General features: G+C 40.2%; 1 protein-coding gene across 3 annotated transcripts in view; it reads right to left on the bottom strand.

The window, feature by feature from the left end:
• Window positions 1-593: 593 nt before the first annotated feature.
• The window catches only part of unc5cb (unc-5 netrin receptor Cb), a 124,493-nt gene continuing 106,674 nt past the window's right edge, over window positions 594-18,412 (bottom strand). For all 3 annotated transcript variants that reach the window (XM_005470312.4, XM_025909031.1, XM_005470313.4), the window contains 8 exons: window positions 14,615-14,977; window positions 11,069-11,156; window positions 10,772-10,943; window positions 6,558-6,791; window positions 5,724-5,873; window positions 5,455-5,619; window positions 4,096-4,274; window positions 594-2,417 (listed from right to left, as the gene is read on the bottom strand). In XM_005470312.4, the coding sequence (XP_005470369.1) occupies window positions 2,258-2,417; window positions 4,096-4,274; window positions 5,455-5,619; window positions 5,724-5,873; window positions 6,558-6,791; window positions 10,772-10,943; window positions 11,069-11,156; window positions 14,615-14,977 (1,511 nt within the window). In that variant the 3' untranslated portion in view covers window positions 594-2,257. The remainder of the gene's footprint in view (window positions 2,418-4,095; window positions 4,275-5,454; window positions 5,620-5,723; window positions 5,874-6,557; window positions 6,792-10,771; window positions 10,944-11,068; window positions 11,157-14,614; window positions 14,978-18,412) is intronic.

The raw sequence follows: 18,412 nt of genomic DNA, 5'->3' as shown, positions 1-18,412 counted from the left end.
TTTCTGATTTCAGTGTGCTTTAATTCAACAGCCGGAGACAACAGAGACAATTTGTGAGGTTCATGTGGTTGTTTTTGTAGTTTGACTATCGTATGGACATATACCATCCAACCATATTTAGCCTTTTAGTTTAAAATGTACAGGATGCCTTTTGAAACCAGATGATTCTTTATAACCTGTGTATGTATTTATATATATGTATTTATACATTTGTGTGTGTATGTATGTATATATACATACAACCTCTTTTTAGATCTGGTCTTCGCTATCCTGCATCGTCTCATCTTTCTGGTCACGTTTCTTTTTCATCCATATGAAGCCGATCTGAAATCTATGTATTATTGCCTTGTTGGATGGTAAAATGCATTTTTGATCAGTGTCTATACATATATATAGGTCTCATCCACTCTGCCACTGTAGCACGTGCCTTATTTAATCTGTACATATGTAAGTAATGATGGTGTATGAGTGGATCTGCAGAACATTCCCTATTAAAAAGAATATTTGAAAAATATATCTTGAAAGCCCATAAGGTTTTTTTTTTTTTTTTTTTTTTTTTTACACAGTCTCACAAGTCAAATGGTCACACTCCATTTTCAATGTTGCATATAAATATAATTTATTATTAGTCTTAAAAATTCTTTCTTACAGTTTGTACAATAACTTGACAGATGAAATGCAAGCCGTTGCGAGGAACATCATGAGTGCAAGAAACAGACAGGCTACATTCTCACTATACACAATATTAATCATGAAGCTGAAGAACAACTAGGGAATGCAAAGGCTAGCCCACTGAGAATGTAGAGATTGTTTCAAAGGGATGCAAAGTTTGCATAGACGGCTTCAAGAAAACTGGGACAACTGCCATTCAAAAAAAACAACCAACCAAGAACACTTGTATGGGCGCAACTGCTGCTCCATCAAAGGAATGTCACATTTACAGATCATTTTTATGCACAGAATCAGTGTCATCGTGATATTGATGGCTTCTGTAGTGAATGTACAAATATCGTTGTCTGAGTTAAAATCTCTGTTATCCTCCAAAAGTACGCATGAATGTCGGTTGATTGAGACAATATTTAGATGATCACCCTCCGTATTAAACCTTACATGTCAGGTATTTGGTAAAAAGCAGTTGTTTTCAGTTGGACTGGTCCTACAAAAATATACTGGTTTGATTTCCCTTTCTGCAGCATCTCCCTCTTCGCTCTGCCTGGTATCTTATGTGAACGCGACATCATCAGGAACGTCACACAAATTTGCATCACTCATTACTGTTTTTTTTTCAGTCTGGCTAATTTCCCATATCCTTTTGTTAACAGGATATACGATATGTAGAGATATGTAGTTAGCCAAATGATCCTGCTAAAAAAAGAAAAGAAAAAGCAAAATAATCACCAATGCAACTCAAAAATATCACCCATAATAGAAAAGCAATAATTATACATAACATGACTAAAAGTATTAATAGCAGTTATAACAACACTTAAAAAACTGTGTAATGATTATGATCGTTGAGTCCCCTCTGTGTTATAAATGTGGCCGACAGAAAGAATAGTTACAGCGCCAGGTGTCCACCAGGTGGTGCTGTAATACAGTCAAACGCAATGAAAGAAGAAACGAAATAAGGTTCAGTAACAGACAGCATAAGATACAAAAAAGACATGTATAAATAGGCATATCATTAAATACTATGTTGTCACAGAACACATACTTTTCCATGGAGTTGCCATGGAGACTGATTTTTGGAGAATGAGACGTTCTTTCGCCGATCTTCCTCCTTTGATCCATTGACCTCTTTAGTGCGTGTCACTGTTGTGAGGGCATCATCCACATCTGCACAGTCCATCCGAATAAACCGGAAACATGTTTCCAAGGAAACCATAGCCAAAAATATCAAATCGTTCGTACAAGAGAGGGAGAGAGAAAGAGCGAGGAGAGAAACAGCCTGAAAATGACTGGCAGAGATTCTTGTTTACTCTCCAAGTTTTCACAACCTTTGTTGCCAATATTTAACTGGGTCATGGCAGGGTAGACCTGGCTGTGACTATCTCCTTACTTCTTTGAGTGTACACACAGGCAGCTACTGTGAGTGTGTGTGCGTGCATTTGTCATCGAGAATGACTTTTTCCTGCTTTTTTTTGTTGTTGTTTTTTTGGGGGGGTGTGGGGGGTGTTTGAGGGGGTCCACCCTCTTTTCATATTCACTTTGTGTCTTCTTCCTCCCTGGAATGTCACTTGTCCCTGGCAGGCAGATGTCAGTGTTCAGTCACCACGGGAACAAGGCTGTCATGGCGTCCCATCTCCTCCAGTACTTGGGCAAGGCGACTGAGGTTGCCGTCAGGAAAATGCTGGGCCTCCCACAAGTCCAGGATCACTCCAGTGGGGCTGGATTTGGTGGCAAAGTAGTTAAGATACCTAAAAGAGTGATCATGTGAAACCAGAGAGAGGTAGGTTAGAAAAGCAGATAAATGGTTAATAGAGAGGAATGAGTTTGCTTATTAGTAATAAAAAACTCACTGGTGTGCTGCAATAATCTTTTCATCATCAAATACTTTAATTCTTACTTTCTATTTTTTCCTTCTATACACAGTAACCTTTCTGCTCAGTAATGAGATACTGTGGGCATGAGAGGAAAGCAAAGTGAGCACTGATATACATCCTTAAATGCATTTGCAGTCTATGCAGAACTAATGATCGCTTTGTTTTCCTTTAATGACTTTTGCTATGGCTTTAAATTGATATATATATATATATATATATATTAATTCATTCATTCGAGTCTCTCGCCTTCACCCTTTGTCCTTCATGCCAAAGTCTGCCAGTGGTCTCGTCAATCTGCAGCTGCTGTCTGTGATAAGGCTGCCCTGCTGAGCTGGGACCTTAAAAATGGGCGCGCACTGTACGTCCATCACAAGCACAAGACTATCAAAGACACGGGGGTGATGTTTTAAAAAGAGGAACGTCACTCTGTCTCCATTGTTTTCTCCGTCTTTCCTCAGCTCTGATGTTTATCAGAATGAGTCATATTCCCACAGATCACTCACAATCAAATTAAAAATAGATCACTTATCAACAGTTTGAGTCCCCGTGGACTCTTAATGTTTACTTCTAATGAAAAAAACAGCCGTTCTTTCTTCACTGGTACCATGCTATAAAAACCTCTGTGAATAAGCAGAAAATTGACAGCTAATTAAACTGTAGTTAGAAGCTATTTAGATGTTAGAGCCACTTAGACCCTATCCTAGGACACATTGGGTGAGGGGTGTGGTATACTGCAGACAGGTGGCCAATCCCATCACAGCAACTAACACAGCAACTCAGACAATTCATGCTCACATATGCATCTAAAGCCAATGTAGAATCATCAATTAACCCATGCAGCCACAAGGAAAACACACAACCTTCATGACAAAAGGCCCAAGCTGTGAAATGACAAATAAAAATGTTGATACCTGCTTTTTTAAACCAATCTATGAACATTATCAGTGTGGCTATTTTAAAGTTACATCTGATATTTCTGATATTTGTGTTTGAGCAGACAGTCCGGGTCCCAGTGGCAGAAAAAAAAAATTAAACCTGGAGCTGTGGTTTATGTTCTGTTCATTATGTGGTTGTTTAGTTAGGTTAATAAATCAAAACTATGCCTGTTCAAAACATCTTGCAGGCTGAAAAGTGACACGTAAATGTTTTCCAAGTGAGACCACAGATCAGTAATTAAACCTGTATGACTAAACAACAACCTCTAGTAATATGAACGAATGCATAATGTAATATATAAAAGTCTTATGGGTAATCTCCTCTCGTTAGCTCTGATTCAATACATAATATGTAATATATAAGATGTATGGAAGGCTGGCCTGCTGTATGGATAAATGAATAATTACTTTTTTAAAACAAATTCTAATATATTTAATTTTAATCGTATTTATTAACAGAAAAATATTTTTTTTATAAAGTTTAATTTACTAACAAACTAAACTTTTATTTAAACTATTAAACTTTAAAGTAAAGCCTGTTTCTGTGGCCAGACTGTGATCACCGAGGTCCTAAATGTAAGTCACCATTTCACCCTTTTCATTGTTTGTCAACCCACCTGTCAAGATTGAGTTTGTGGGCCAACATCCTCCAGTCATTGCCTCTGGTCTGCGGTGCGTCCAGGCTGCCGCACAGCTTCTGACGGATAGAAACAGGGATGCGAAAGGCATTTGGCCCTACCAGTGTCGTGATGTTGCTGGCAGGATCCAGCAGGGATGTGTCAATACTCTGGGAATCCTGTAAAGAGAGAATGAGAGGGATTAAAGCAGAGACACAGACTGTAGGCTGTGGCTTTTTCCCCTAGTTTGCAGACTGCCTGGACATAATTCAACACCTCGCAAAATGAAACATAATGTAGTTCAAATGGATTTGTAGCACAGGAAATTTCTTTTTCCAGGTGCCATAAAAAAAATGGAAAATCCTTCGTTGCCTCGCCATCCATTTACTGATGCAAGCTGAGTGATTTTCTTTTAAATATACTGCATCTGGAGGATTAAGCGCTGGATGTCTGGCTACAGAAACCAGATCAAGACCCAGAGACAAATGAACCAAGGCCAGGCAGTAACACAGCTCTGCACTGTATGTATTGTAATTTATCTCATTACTGAGCACAAAGCATGAGTGCTCCTCCATCCCTCAAGCTCTATTCTCCTAGCCAGATGGCCTTTGTAAAGCAAGTGCAGCATGACTGGGGGGGGCTTATTATACCCTCCTGTGCTCCTCTCTTGTCATAAGCAAGACTCTATGTAGGCGGCATGGTTGAAACTCCCCTGTCTCACACCTTGCCAGTTTTTGTGAACGTTGCAAAAAGCAGGAAGAGGAAATGGAAACGAGGTTAAATTCATTCCGAGCGTCTGGCTCGGTGGAAGGACAATGAGGGCGAGGTGGAGGGGAAGAGTCAAAACAGCTCTGGATGCAAAATTCATGTGAAAGCAGAGCACAAAAGTCACACAGACCTTTGAGGTTTCCATTATAATTTCGAAGCGTATGCCCCGTATCCAGTCAAGGTGAATAATTACTTTAAGCCTTTATAAATCAAGTGAAAGCATTAGGAGGGAAAAAAGCTCATTACAAAATCAAATACATGCATTTTTCCTCAGCCTGTAATGCTAGTCGTGTAGTGCTCTTTTATGTGAATATAATGAAATCAGATGGTATTTAATTTGTTATACTTAAAGGTCTGGCATCCAACTTGAGCCTTACTGTCATACACATTTACATGCTTCACTCTCCTCGTGTCATACACCATCCCCACCCAATTTATTGTTTTTTTTAGGCTCCAAAATCTCCAATCTCCCTCTGACAAGTCAGTGGTGCTGATGCCCTGCATCACTGCCTGTTGCTTCAACCCCTCCACCGGCCCAGCATCCACCTGCAGGCGCGGAGGGGGATGTTTACTCCAAGTATCAAACGCTACCTCCGACAGTGTAGTGTCCAGCTGAAAAATCTGTCCTTCTCCTTCCACTTGGCGCACACATATTTTGCAGGTCAGGTCCACCGTGCTGGAAGAGAAGCGCTCCAGGGTAAAGCAGCAGTGGAGGTTCCTTTGTGAGCCGCTCCACACCTGCTGAAAGGAAAGCTCCTGCAGAGAAGTGGAAAGTGTAGACGGGTTACATCGGTGGGAGAAACCATGTGGCACACTGTGCATGGCCTTTTACTGAAAAAGGAGTAAAATGAGCAGTTTACCTGGTACTTGGCTAGCAGTTTGCTCTTCCATAATGTGTGGGGAACATCATGGATGGAAAGCCTCAGGTTGTGGGTGCTGTCCTTAAAGATGAGAGTCTTTGGTTCATCCAACAGTTTCCCACCCATCTGCTTCTCCATTTGAAGGACTTCCTAAATACACGAAAGCAAGCTTGATTAGCAAGGACCCCATCTATACCAACCTCAAAAAGCTTCTATTTTATACCAGTTGAAAAGCAGACACACTCTGCTGTATTCCTGTGATAATAGTCTCTGGGGAATTCTCACAAGTACATTTACAAATAATTATTTTTTAATAAAATACTATATTACATTATAATCATCCGCAGGGCTTTACAAACTTAAATCTAGACATGCAAACCTGAAATCAACTTCTGTGTCCTTGCAGCAGGATCACTATCACTTCTCATTACTCATTCCCAAACTTAATAACTGTGTTCAATATCCCTCCTCAGTACAATAATCCTTCCTTATCTTTCCTTCATGCAGGCGCATGAAGGTATTAAACAGAATTGAGGTGATGAGACAACAGTAGAGCAGGAGGGATATATGTGGCTTATTTTATGTTGTTGCAGCAGCTCTGTCTTTCCAATAGAGGCAACGCTATTCAAATACAGGCGCTTGTATCTCCTTATTGTGACACACCAACACAAAGATTTCTCATTCTGCCTCCCACACATCATCTGCTGGCTGTGCTTGTGCATAAACAATTCAGCTACAGTGAAAAAAAAAAAATCATTATATTCATTTCAGTGATACAAATAATGAGACGAAAGAGGCTATGCACACATACAGTACAGCGTGCTGCGCATTTACCTTGAGTGCGTCCTGTGTGTCGTCCAGGCAGTAGACTCTGATGTGATATTCCATGGCTGGGCAGGTGACGGGGCCAAAGATGGCTAGTTTGAGGCGCTTAGTGGTGGCAGCGCTGAGAGATTGACCCACGAGGCAGTAGGTACCCAGCGTCTCTGTCAGGATGTGGCAAGCCTCGTCATCCATTTGGATATAGCAAGGTGTGGTGAAATTCTCTTCTCCTACTACCACTATATCCTAGAGAGTGGACAAGGAGAAAGGGGAAAAAAGATGAATGTGGACGAATAAGCCTGGGTTTTGTTATGTATGTATCAAGTAAAAAAATAGAAGTGGGGCATGGTTAATACGATTTTTGACTAGAGCAAAATATGCCATATCCAATTTTCCCTACATATCTCCATTTGCTGTTAAGTAAGACCAAACTATAGTTCGCACAGTACTGCTACAGCAGTCATTTCTATTTGGTTGTATTGATCTGTTTCGTGAAGCAGATAACTTCGCATTACAGCAAAAATATTCACAGATAGATACAAGTACCAAAACTGGCATGTATGCTCTCTTTTGATTACTTTTTTGATCGAGCCCATTAGCCATTTGAAAACTGCGGTCATTTTCGTGATGGCTGATGATAAAGGCGGAAAATATAATTTTGCTTCACATAAAGTAAGCAAGACTTGCATTTAGGAATGATTTTAGTGTAAAATTGTGCATTTAGAAGTCGACTTTAGTACTCTGAAGTTGCTTTTTCTTAAATCATTTGCACAGGTAATGCTTCTTGTTTCAGTTACATTTCATAGATGGACCTGCACACTACTCAATGGTTACCCATGACCTCCCAAAAACCTTGTTGTTTTTAATGGCATAGGGCTGATTGTGGTTGGTGGTTTAATCCCCAACTCCTGCATACAATGCTGAAGTGTCCTTGGATAATTCAAGATATTAAACCTCAAGTAGCCTGCAGTGCTGCGTTTGCGTACGCGCATAAACCTTAAAATTATGTCCATGTTGCAGTGTAGAAAGTGCTATAGATGTCACAGTTCTGTTTATATATATGCATATGTATATATACACGCACATGACAGGGCGTGCCAGCATGAGAGAGCTACACAGAGGACAAGCATCATGGATCAAATATATGAAATTCACTGAACTGGGGAATAAATTGGCAAAGGAAGAATGTTGAATGCCTGAGCCTATAGTGCTATGAGAGGGATAAATCCCTTGACCTGCACAGCACTGTGTAGCTACAATTGTCATTGGACCATTGGAGCAAAATATAAGATTGACGTAATTGGAATTATTTTCTTTTACTTGAAATGAAGAAGCTCAGAAGAAGTTTTGAAGTCATAAATTTGACTTACTCAGTCAAAAGCATATAAATCAAGAGTAAAACCTCTGAAATGCATCCAGTGGTTGAAATAGTTTCTCCAGCTGTTTCCCAAGTTAAAAGTGACCCAGAGTAGACATCAGCAAACATCACCCCGATTACTTCAAACACAGCATGAAAAGGAGGTGACGGTACAGAGGAGGGTTGCAAAGTGGCTTTCAGGAGAACAGCAACTGTAAACGGGTTAATGCATGTTGTCTAAACCTATGTGAGAACCATATTCTTGCCTTTTTTGTACATCTGGCATTGCAGAAAAACTGGAAAATATGCAGCAATTTTATCAAAACAATAGAAAATGTCACCGGGGTCTCCTCCTGGTCCTGAACTACTGTGTGATCTTTTACATGTTAGTGTTAACCGCTAGACTACAGAGTTACTCTATAGTATATAGCATGGAGTTATGCATATATTAACTGGCCTACAGTAGTGAGTCTGTGTATGTAAAAGTGTGTATTTAAAACCCTCAAGTGTGGATTTGTAAATGTTAAATTGGATTGGCTAATTAGTGAAAAGCCACATATTTTTACATGAAATCTTTGCCACTGGGTAATTAATAGCCACACTTGTACATGTGTTGCTTTCTTTGCCACACAGAAATGTGCTCAGTCACGTTTAACTGAAACAGAATGAATTTAAATTTCATTTTAATGTAGAAAGCACAATTAATGTCCTGACCTTTTCACAGAAGCCGTGTAGTCTGGAAGTAACACTAGTGTGTGTGTGTATTACTAATATTTGAGACTGTCTCACGCGGAAAATGGAAGCATAAGTATCCCGACTATTTGCAGTTGACCCCTGTAACGACACTAATGCCAGGACATATTTCTCTTTCATTAGGATTGCGAGGTCTGGGGAGCCTCCTGCGACTCTCCCTCTTTTTCTTTAACCCTCTCTTCATCTCTCTTCATCTCGCTTATTCTTTCTCTCCGTCTCTCCGTCGTTCTCTCTCTAATCCAAACACTCTCGCAGAGTGGCACACTGGTATTAATTCAGCCTATTATGAGAGACAGAAGAGGAATTACAGCATTTTATTGTGAGCTAGGCCGTTTAACAGCAGTATTATGGCAGATCATTAGACTCTTTAACTGCTCCTGTGGGATGGCACTAGGGATCCTTATTGGGGGATAATTGGAACGCACAGTGAAAAAGTGTCCCTGCTTCATATGTAGTACTGTGTGCAGGCAGAAACAATTAAACATACAAACATACAGACGTTAATTTAGTCAAAAATTCATCAGCTGGCTTTTTTTTTCTCCCATGTAGACGTGGGAGGATTTTAAGTAGGAGAGTTACTGAAGCAGAAATCCCCACATGTTCCTCATTATATGACACGCCATCTTCATCATCATCACAACACCATGAGATTGTGTGTGAATCGGTGTGTGCATGTGCGTGCATGCGTGCGTCAACTGGGGAGGGCTGCAGGCTCCCAGACGCCAACGGAACTGATTATTCTCAATATAAATATCCGTGAAAAACTCCTTTGGAGGAGCTCATCTCTCCTGTATCCACTGCAGTGATGAAAACACATTTTGACAGAGCATGTCATATAAAGCAATATTTCACTCATGCAGCGCCAAGGCTGGCCTCAGAGGGAAAAGGAAACTCATACGAAGGAAACCGCCGCCACATCGCATATTACCATCTGCATTTGTGGCAGGACGGAGATGTAATCAATAATTATTTCTTCCTTAAAAATCCTCAGTTTACACTGAGCTTTATTGGTTGCGTCCAAGTAATTCATCAATGTCACGAAGGCATGTGGGGGCCAGTTGGGCAGTTTTTCCTTGGCTCTGTAAGTCATGTCATCGCATCAGCAAGAGGAAATTATGCAAGGGCTGAAAATTACATTATTTAATGATGATCTGACAGAAGGCCTTATTATTGGGTATAGACTGATGCTATATATTTGGACATGGCCTTCCTGAGAGTATTGCGCATTTTGATTATCATCTTATCATTTATGCAATAAGCCTGGATAGACTGGAGTCGTGTTACGTATCACTAAAGCATTGCCTTTCATTATGCTTCCTGTACTGCGCCCTGCTCCTGCTAACCTTTATTAAATGCTTTTATCTTTAAGGGAGCCTTTCTCTTTAAAAAGGTTTGAGTAGAAAGTTAATTAAAAACCACAAGGAAGGAAGACTTTCTTTCTTTTGACAGCTAAGAAAAAGATGCTGATAGCTGCCCGCAAGAAGGTCGGCCACGTCAGGTGAGGTGTTGAGAGATTTGTTTTGGAGTAAAGCTGACCACCTGGCACATTTCTAACAAAGTTCCCTTCTAACAAGCAGATTTGTTTTGAGTTTCTCTGCAAATGATCCCTTGGTAATTGGTCCATTTCTGCATCAGTGTGTGTGACAAAGACAGCAAAAGGGAAGACTTGAAAAAAAGCAACACGAACAGAAAAAACCCATACATGTTCACACCTGGTGAAAAATCTGCCATTATAAAGGTACAAGGAAACAGCCTGGGCAAGAAAACAGTCCCGGTCCATTCCCTGCTATTAGAGATGTACTATTTCAGCTCCTGGCTGCAGCAGGGGTTTACTTTGAGTTCTACTATAAGTTGGACAAACAACGCAGGGGACGTTGATCCCTTTCACCTCCTCCATCCTATCAATTCTCCCATGCCATATCATGGATTTATTTCTCACAGCATCTTTTCTTTTTCACTGCTCGCTGACACACTGAGCAGAGATTCGCTTGTAAACACATAATTTCAATTCTTGTGTGCTGGCGACCGCCAGAAGCCCATTTTCAAAACTCCAGCGCAGTCGATAGACATTAGAGTCTACTGTAGCACAAATTTCTCTGTGAATCTCACATCTCACCTCCCACTGATTCTGCGGCGACTGGCTTTTGAGCTGGATCAGCCAGTCCTGCTGGCCGTCGCACACGGCGCAGTGATGCATGGTGATGATGACCGGACGAGTCAACAGGGTCCCCGGGGGTCCGCAGCTCACCACGGGGCTGAGCACCGTTTGGCCATCTTCCACCGAGGGCCTGGAGGCGCACAGGGGATAGCACACATGCAATATTTAGCCACAATCTGACGGCACTCTCAGTATGTATGTGTGACACGGAGCGGTTGACAGCAGCAAATAAGGTTCTGGGGCGTCATCGCATACCTCATGTTGTCCTTCCTGTGAACTGTCACATACATCTCATATACTCTGCCCTGAGGAATAGCCCCTGCAGGAATTAGCAGACTAACCCCTGGGAAGCAAAAAGCAAAAAAAAAGATGAGTTGACAGGTATACGAGAGGTGTCTTTATACTGTCAGTGCTTGTTGGAGACTTTTGTAAGAATGTGAGAGTATAGAGAGTGAGACCAAGGCACAACAGGCTGGTGAATCCTGGCTGCTCCACATATAGAAAGGTAAATTATAATTTTACATTTAACTACTGTGTCTTCATGCAGTGCTGCACAACTAAAGAGATATGAATCTAATTTTTTTCATTTTATTCAAATGAATTTTTTTCCTGGATAAACACAATAATAATTGCACTGCCGTTCAGTCCCACACACAGCAACTATGTAATTTTACCACCTTCTTTTATGGTACCAGGAAATGATGTCGAATTTCATTTCTAAAAATCAATGATCTCTTTGCTCGTCACAGCATTGCCATATTGCTGCAGCAGGCGCGATTTACATTTTTCCATCTCAGATTTATTCGATAAGATGTCCTATCCGATATGCGCGTGTGCGTTTTTTTTAGAAGCCTATCCCCCAATTTCCATCATGCATACGCACACACAAACACACACATGGCTTCTCTCTGGAGTGGTGGTGGGGGAGGGATCTCAGATAGCTCATTGATTTCCCATGTCCTTGTACTGAACTTTTCAAAAGGTGACAGACAGCTTCTCCAGCTAGCTAGCGAGGCAATCACAACTCTGCCAAGGGAACGTCTCGCGCGCTGCTACTCTGCCTCACAGCAAAGCTTCAAAGAGATGAGAAATGCATTTTAAGATGCAAAATACCAAACAGCCACAGTGACAGCACCACAAAATATTTCATTACCCAGACTCACAAACAGATCAAATATCAAATGTGCTCTTTCCTCTCCCTATTCCTATGTAACATGATGAGGTGGCTGAGCGCAGCCAACAGCTGAGAACATTTTACAGTTATCAAAATGAAAAAAAAAAAAGAAAAACTTTAAGAAATGTGAGAAGTCTGCGTATCCTTTAAAGTCACTGCTAGTTTGCCTCTGCCTGTCAGCATGCATCTGCGGCGCGTTACAAACAGTCTGCATGTGTTTGAAGTGAGGACAGCATGGCTAATGTAAGCTGCCTGAAACGGGACACCTCCAGCACTTCTGGTGCACACACCTTGGGTATCCATCAACTCTTGTCATACTACGTGCAGTCAATATGCTGATGGGCTGCACATGGCTTAGCTTATTTCAAAGTCGCAGATCATCAGGGATATAACGCTACAGACGGCAAAGTATTGAATGATAGTCCAGATCATGTGGAACATTTTTACTGCACACGCTTTAAAAAGAATTCTTTTATTTTTACTGAGAGGTTTGCTTGGGGCTTGCAAAGATCAACAACTCTTAAGTTAACATTTATGGTTGAGTTGAACTGCTGTGTCTACTGAGAGCTGCGATGGTTTTGTATTTTTCAATTTACTGAAGAGCTCTTTATATTTAGGCTCTCACATACCCAAATCTTCATATTACACTGACAGTGAGAGCAAGTGTAACAAGTTTGGAAGCTTGTTTGAGCCCCAGAAAAAAAAAAAATTGCCATTAAAATCCAATTTTGAGGGTTTTTTTCTCTTGCTTCTTGCTTAAGTCAGTAAGTCGCAATTTTGAGATACCCAAATTGAAATCTAGAGATAATAAACTGAAACTTTGACTTATGGATGGCAAGTCTTTTTTCCAGGGGAGAAAACGAGCTTCTATTAACAACTGAAATGAAGCTAAGCTTTGAGTAAAAGCAATCTCTAAACAGGAAGCACTCAGGGAGCATAAACCTTCACCGAGGCAGCTCGCTCTCTGGCCAGTATTTACTTTTAAGGGAAAAGCACTGTAATTTGTATATATTCACTTTGTTTTCTTTGTTCTGTTTAAATGTACTTTAAGAAGTTTGTAGTGCTGTAAAAGGCAGTTAAAGGTAGAATTCCACGTTTACTTTGACTACAGAAACATGTAGGCGTGTGTAGGAGTAGGTGATGGATAATAGGTAATGATTTGTAAATAGCTTGAGCTTATTATATAATACTATACAACAGTATATTTCTAAATAACTAGGCAGCTCATTCTCTTTGACAATGCTTTCTTTAAAGATGTCACACATTTTGGGGTCAACTTGAAAGAAAGGCAGACGTGAAAAGTAAAAGTGAGGGCAGAGGTCACATGTCACATGAAATTTGGATGCAAACTATATATATTTAGAATCCCCATATATCACTCGCTATATGCCAATATGATATCAATACCAACCATGGCAGTAAGGAAAATAGTTTTAAATAGCTCTATGTAGCGTTATTATCCCTTTGACCTTCAGATCAGTCTATTGACCTTGAAGGAGAGGTCAGAGGTCAAATGTGCCATAATATTTGAAATCTTTCTAGATGTTGACAGTACACACCCCACTTGTAAGAATCACAGTTTATAGTTATAAGGCTTTCTGTCAATTTTGAACCAATAAATCATGAAGTTGAAGTTTGAAGTTTGAAGACCTTGGTGCACGTAAGCCAAATTTGAATGGAGTTGTTGACCCCACTTTACACCCCTGCAAAGTTTTATCAGAATTCAGACAGAATGACACGCATGCATGCAAACCCTACCAAAAACATAGCCTCCTTGGTGGAGATAGCAACTTTCTGAAATGTATTTTCTTGCAGAGAGTTGATGGCAAGATTGATATCACTGTCAAACGTGTTAACTAAATCTAAATCAAAGAAAATCTGCAGCCAGTAAACTTTTCTCAGCATAAAGACAGGAGGAGACGGCCAGCCTGGCTCTACCACAACCTCTAATGTTCACTAATCAAAATAAATAATGTAAACTTGCACTTTTATGAGGAGGGTATTATGTGCCAGACCATTTCCTGGTCAGACATAGTGACTTCCCGGAGTCTTGTCATCACTATGAGACTGGCAGAAATCCAGTGGAGACACCAGCAAGTTTTGTGTTTGAAGTTTCTTTTAATGTTTTTTTAAAATGGGATCTTTAAGGGAAACATGGGCCGAGATCATCATCACCAGTACATTATTAAGTGAAACAAGAGTAGCCATTTAAGGACACGGTGAGAAAAGCTGATGGTATATTTCATCTCCTATCAGGCTATACAATGAGTTTCCTTTCAGTATGTGCACACATATAGACATTCACACACATGCACATACACACAAGTGGAGGTACTATTACTAAATGCTGATGTGCCACTGAGTGAATGAAAAATGTGGCTCCAATCATAACTCACAAAAGACAGCTAATGAGTTTTAAGACGAACACTGATAGAATCTGCTGGAAGTAGCAGATGCTGCTTTTCATGAACGTAAGCTCGTTTATTCATTTCTTAAACAATTTTTTTTTACATTCCTGCATACTTTAAAATATGCAACACTTCTTTCTTGAAATCCAACTGAATCACCTATAAAATAAAAATATATAAATATGCAAAATCACTACCTATCTTTGGCTGGTATAGTACCTGAGTTGGGCACAATAAGCTGTCCTCCCTGGGAGCTGAACGAGCCCAGAGCAGTGCATGATGGATCCCTAGTGCGGAGCAACGTCTGGGTCTGTGTGCGCCGGCCCATTGTGTTGTCACCGTTGTCCAGTAGGCAGTGCGGCAGCTTAGGGGACAGTTTAGAGGAAAATTCCCCACCTAGGTCATCCTGTGGAGTCACTAAGCCTGAAGAATTGTACACCTTAATCTTCAAGTTAGGGAGCGGGTCGAGGAGAGGAGAATTGGTCATGGGTATTTTGTCACCCACGTCATGGAGAGCGTAAACTGGGCCGCGGTACATGGCAGCTGCCGAGGTCAGGTCAGGGGGTGCTGATAGGAGATCAGCTGAAGAGGAAAGAAAAAGACATGGGTAAAGAAGAATAAATGTCTTAACACATGTACTGGGAAAGGAATCGGGAAGAAACTAACTCTAAACCTAAATATCCATGAGGAAATGAACTCCTGGCAGCAATCAGTGAGACTTCAGCACGGCTTTGCTCATTTGTTTGTTTGGTTTTTTTTACTCATTAGGGAGGTCCACTTCACCACCAAGAAACATTACTCAGTCAGAGAAGTTATAGGTGCAGCTGTGATTTATGAGTAACAGATGGCATCGTGAACGTTCGGTTTACCCAGTAGGATAAATGCTCAATAGCTGGACTGAGTGGGTGGAGCGAGGGTCAGTGGGGGCCTCTCTGTCCTCCAGCTTCTCCACCGTCTCCACCCCCTCACAAGTTTCTAAATGATGCAGATGTTAATGAGAGTCAGAAAAGTTGTTCTAGTAATAAATTAGAAGTAGTGCAAGTACTAGTGTGGCACGTTTTGCAACATCCATCTCCAAGAATGTATGGCCCATATTTTCACAATCTGTATTAGGAAATTAAACAAAATATGCTTCTGCTCTCATCATATAAAACTGTAAGTTTTCGTCAGGTTTTCCCCAAAACCACGTTTCAGATAAACCCCCCTCCCCCCTCTTTTGTTAATTAGATTGCACAGGTGCCACGGACTGCAGGATGAAACTGAGACCTACTTAACAAGGGATAATCTCAGCTAAGTGTCGCGTTAACGTGGCTTGCAGGCTCAAGCTCAAGTCAAAATGTCATGACCAGCAAACAAGATTTGAGCAAAATATCACAGAAACTCAAATTGCTCCACTTCTTGGTAATTAAAGCTAACACAATCATGTGCCAGCACATCATTAATGCCCGTGTCTAACACCGTAAAACGCAAAATCTCAATGATTCCCTTAACTGGTCTGCTTCTATTCAAACACCAGTTCCTACACCACCATTCCTACTGTATATCTGACACAGAGACATGAGAATTTGTTACACACTGCCACATTTCAGAGCAGAGAGCTGTCAGCAGAGATCAGACCTTGTTATAGTTCACATACTCTGTCAAATTAGATCAATCATAGGCTTGCTCTGTTAATTTTTCTTTGCATGTAGGAATATTTCCCCTGTCACTGTTGCTCTTGCACACAGCACGCGCACCCATGGCAACCCTGAAATAAGGGACCCCCCTCCCCAACATCACAAATTCCAATTTAACCCTTGTTTGCACTGAGTACTGTGTGGAGGATGTGTCATTTCCACCCATGAATTATCTTCTTCACAGCAAATTCTGTGTGATGTGCTTTATGCATGCTTCAAACCTGCACAAATACAGTATATAGGACATAAATTACAGCTTTTAATAGGCTACTTTAGGAAAGATAGAGATAAGGTGGAAGTAAAGTGGATCAACTTATATGATTCCTCCAACACCACTGTTTTTTAAATCACCACCAATTGTTTCTGTCATGATCAGGTGGTTCAGACATATGAAATATGAAAAACCCCACAGTAACATCAATCTATATTATAATACTCAATATATTAACTATATCTGTAAAGGTGAAGGATAATGTTGTATTTAAGACTAAGGATATATAATCAACAGAAAGCAAAATGATTTAAATATAATGTTATGCATATAAATTCAGCTTCATTATACAGTTTCAGAGTATGGATTTCTTTTAGAAATAATAAATAAATAAATAAATGAAAAAGCTTGAATATTGGTAGATTCTTTAACCTAAGTGCTTGCTGCTCAGGAGCTGTCTTAAATGGGCTTGGCTTCAAATTATCCTTTACTTTATAAGAGCGGTGACAGAAGCAACACCTTTAACAAGGGTTGTTGTTCGATGGTGTTTATCTTTTTGAACTGTCCCACATTAAAAAGCTTCCTTTCTAGTCTCTTCATTGTATTTTTCTCTCTTCTGCTTTTATTTATTTATTTATTTTCCTCTTTCCAAAAGCTCACATTTAATAATCATTTACAGCACAGTTACATATTTCTGTCTCTCTCCCTGCTGTCTTTTTGGCCAGTTCACAGTGACCTGTCCTCATGCATGCAACTTACTTTAAGTCCTGCATCAACAGTCCAAATGTAATTACGCAGAGACTGGCCTTATTGTGCTTTAATGACTGGGCATAATGTGGCCTCCCATCACAACAGCAAGCATTTTAATAGTTTCACCACGGCTGACGCACGTGCTGCCTGAGTCAGACGTGTCTCAGTGGGTTAAGGTAATGTTTTGAAGATAATGAAGCTATTATTAATGCCAGTACTAATGAAAGTCATTCCATATGCCTGACAACACAGGTGTGTCTAAGGTCGAGTCTTACATTTTTTTTAATCTGCTGAACTGAGTCTGTACCATTAAGTAGCAACACCTTTACCAAAAGAGGACTGAATTGTGCTTAAGCTTCAATAATATATTGAGCCACTTTATCTTAATTTTACGGAAACAAAACATTCCGTTTTTAACATGGTTTTTGGGCAGGTTTTGAGAAAACATTTGGCACTTTAGGTTCTTTCAAAACTTTGTTCATTTAAGTTTTGCCTCATTTGTTAAATTTATGAAACTTCTTGGTAAAATAATAGCTATTTCCATGTGTGGGAACAGCTGCCACAGCAAAAGCAGACTGTCTGATGCAAAAAAGAAGTCATCAAGGAATGCTTGAAAACTTGATCCCATGATTTGCGGGTTTATTTTGCAACTGTTGGGATGCAAGTGCTTGAATATGCAACCAAAAAATCTTAAAATCTGACGTGCGTGAGAGGCGCTCCAGGAAAAAGTTGAAAAGTTGTCCAAAAAGAACATTAGAGCAAAATTACAGCTGGCCAGTGAACATACAGGTACAAAACAGACGTCTTGGAATAATGTGAAGTAGACAGGCGAATCGAGGGCAGAACTGTTTGGTCAGAGTACATAAAAATGTTTGGCGCAGACCAAAAACAGCTCACCAAATGTAATGGATTAGGGTGAGCTGCATCTGGGACCGGGCAGCTTGCAGTGATTGATTTAACAATGAATTCTTCATGATATCAAAGAACAAATGCAGATATTGTGAGACCATTTGCCCAAAAGCTGAAACTAAACCATCAATGGACATTTTAACAGGATAATTATACTAATGACAAAAGGAAATCCACTAATAATGAGCTCAAAAAGAACAAATGGAGGGCTATAGAATCCCATTCAAATGGCCTTTTCTTCAAATATCTTGCAACTGAAGGGATTTTTACTTGGAAAAATGGTAAAATGTTTAAGACAGCGACAGTTACGGATCTAAAAGTTCCTTGGATTAAAGGGGGCAACTCTAGGACACCAAAGGTGCACTTACCTTTCACACAGAAGAAAGTTTAAACTATTTATGTACCGATTTCAGATGCAGTTACATTTTCATGTATAGAAAAACCAACGCACAAACGCTCACGTGTAACTCA

Source organism: Oreochromis niloticus, linkage group LG7, assembly GCF_001858045.2.
Source record: "Oreochromis niloticus isolate F11D_XX linkage group LG7, O_niloticus_UMD_NMBU, whole genome shotgun sequence".
Taxonomy (NCBI): Eukaryota; Metazoa; Chordata; class Actinopteri; order Cichliformes; family Cichlidae; genus Oreochromis; species Oreochromis niloticus.
The sequence above is the reverse complement of the archived record's forward strand: the minus strand, read 5'-3'. Positions and strand labels throughout refer to the sequence as shown.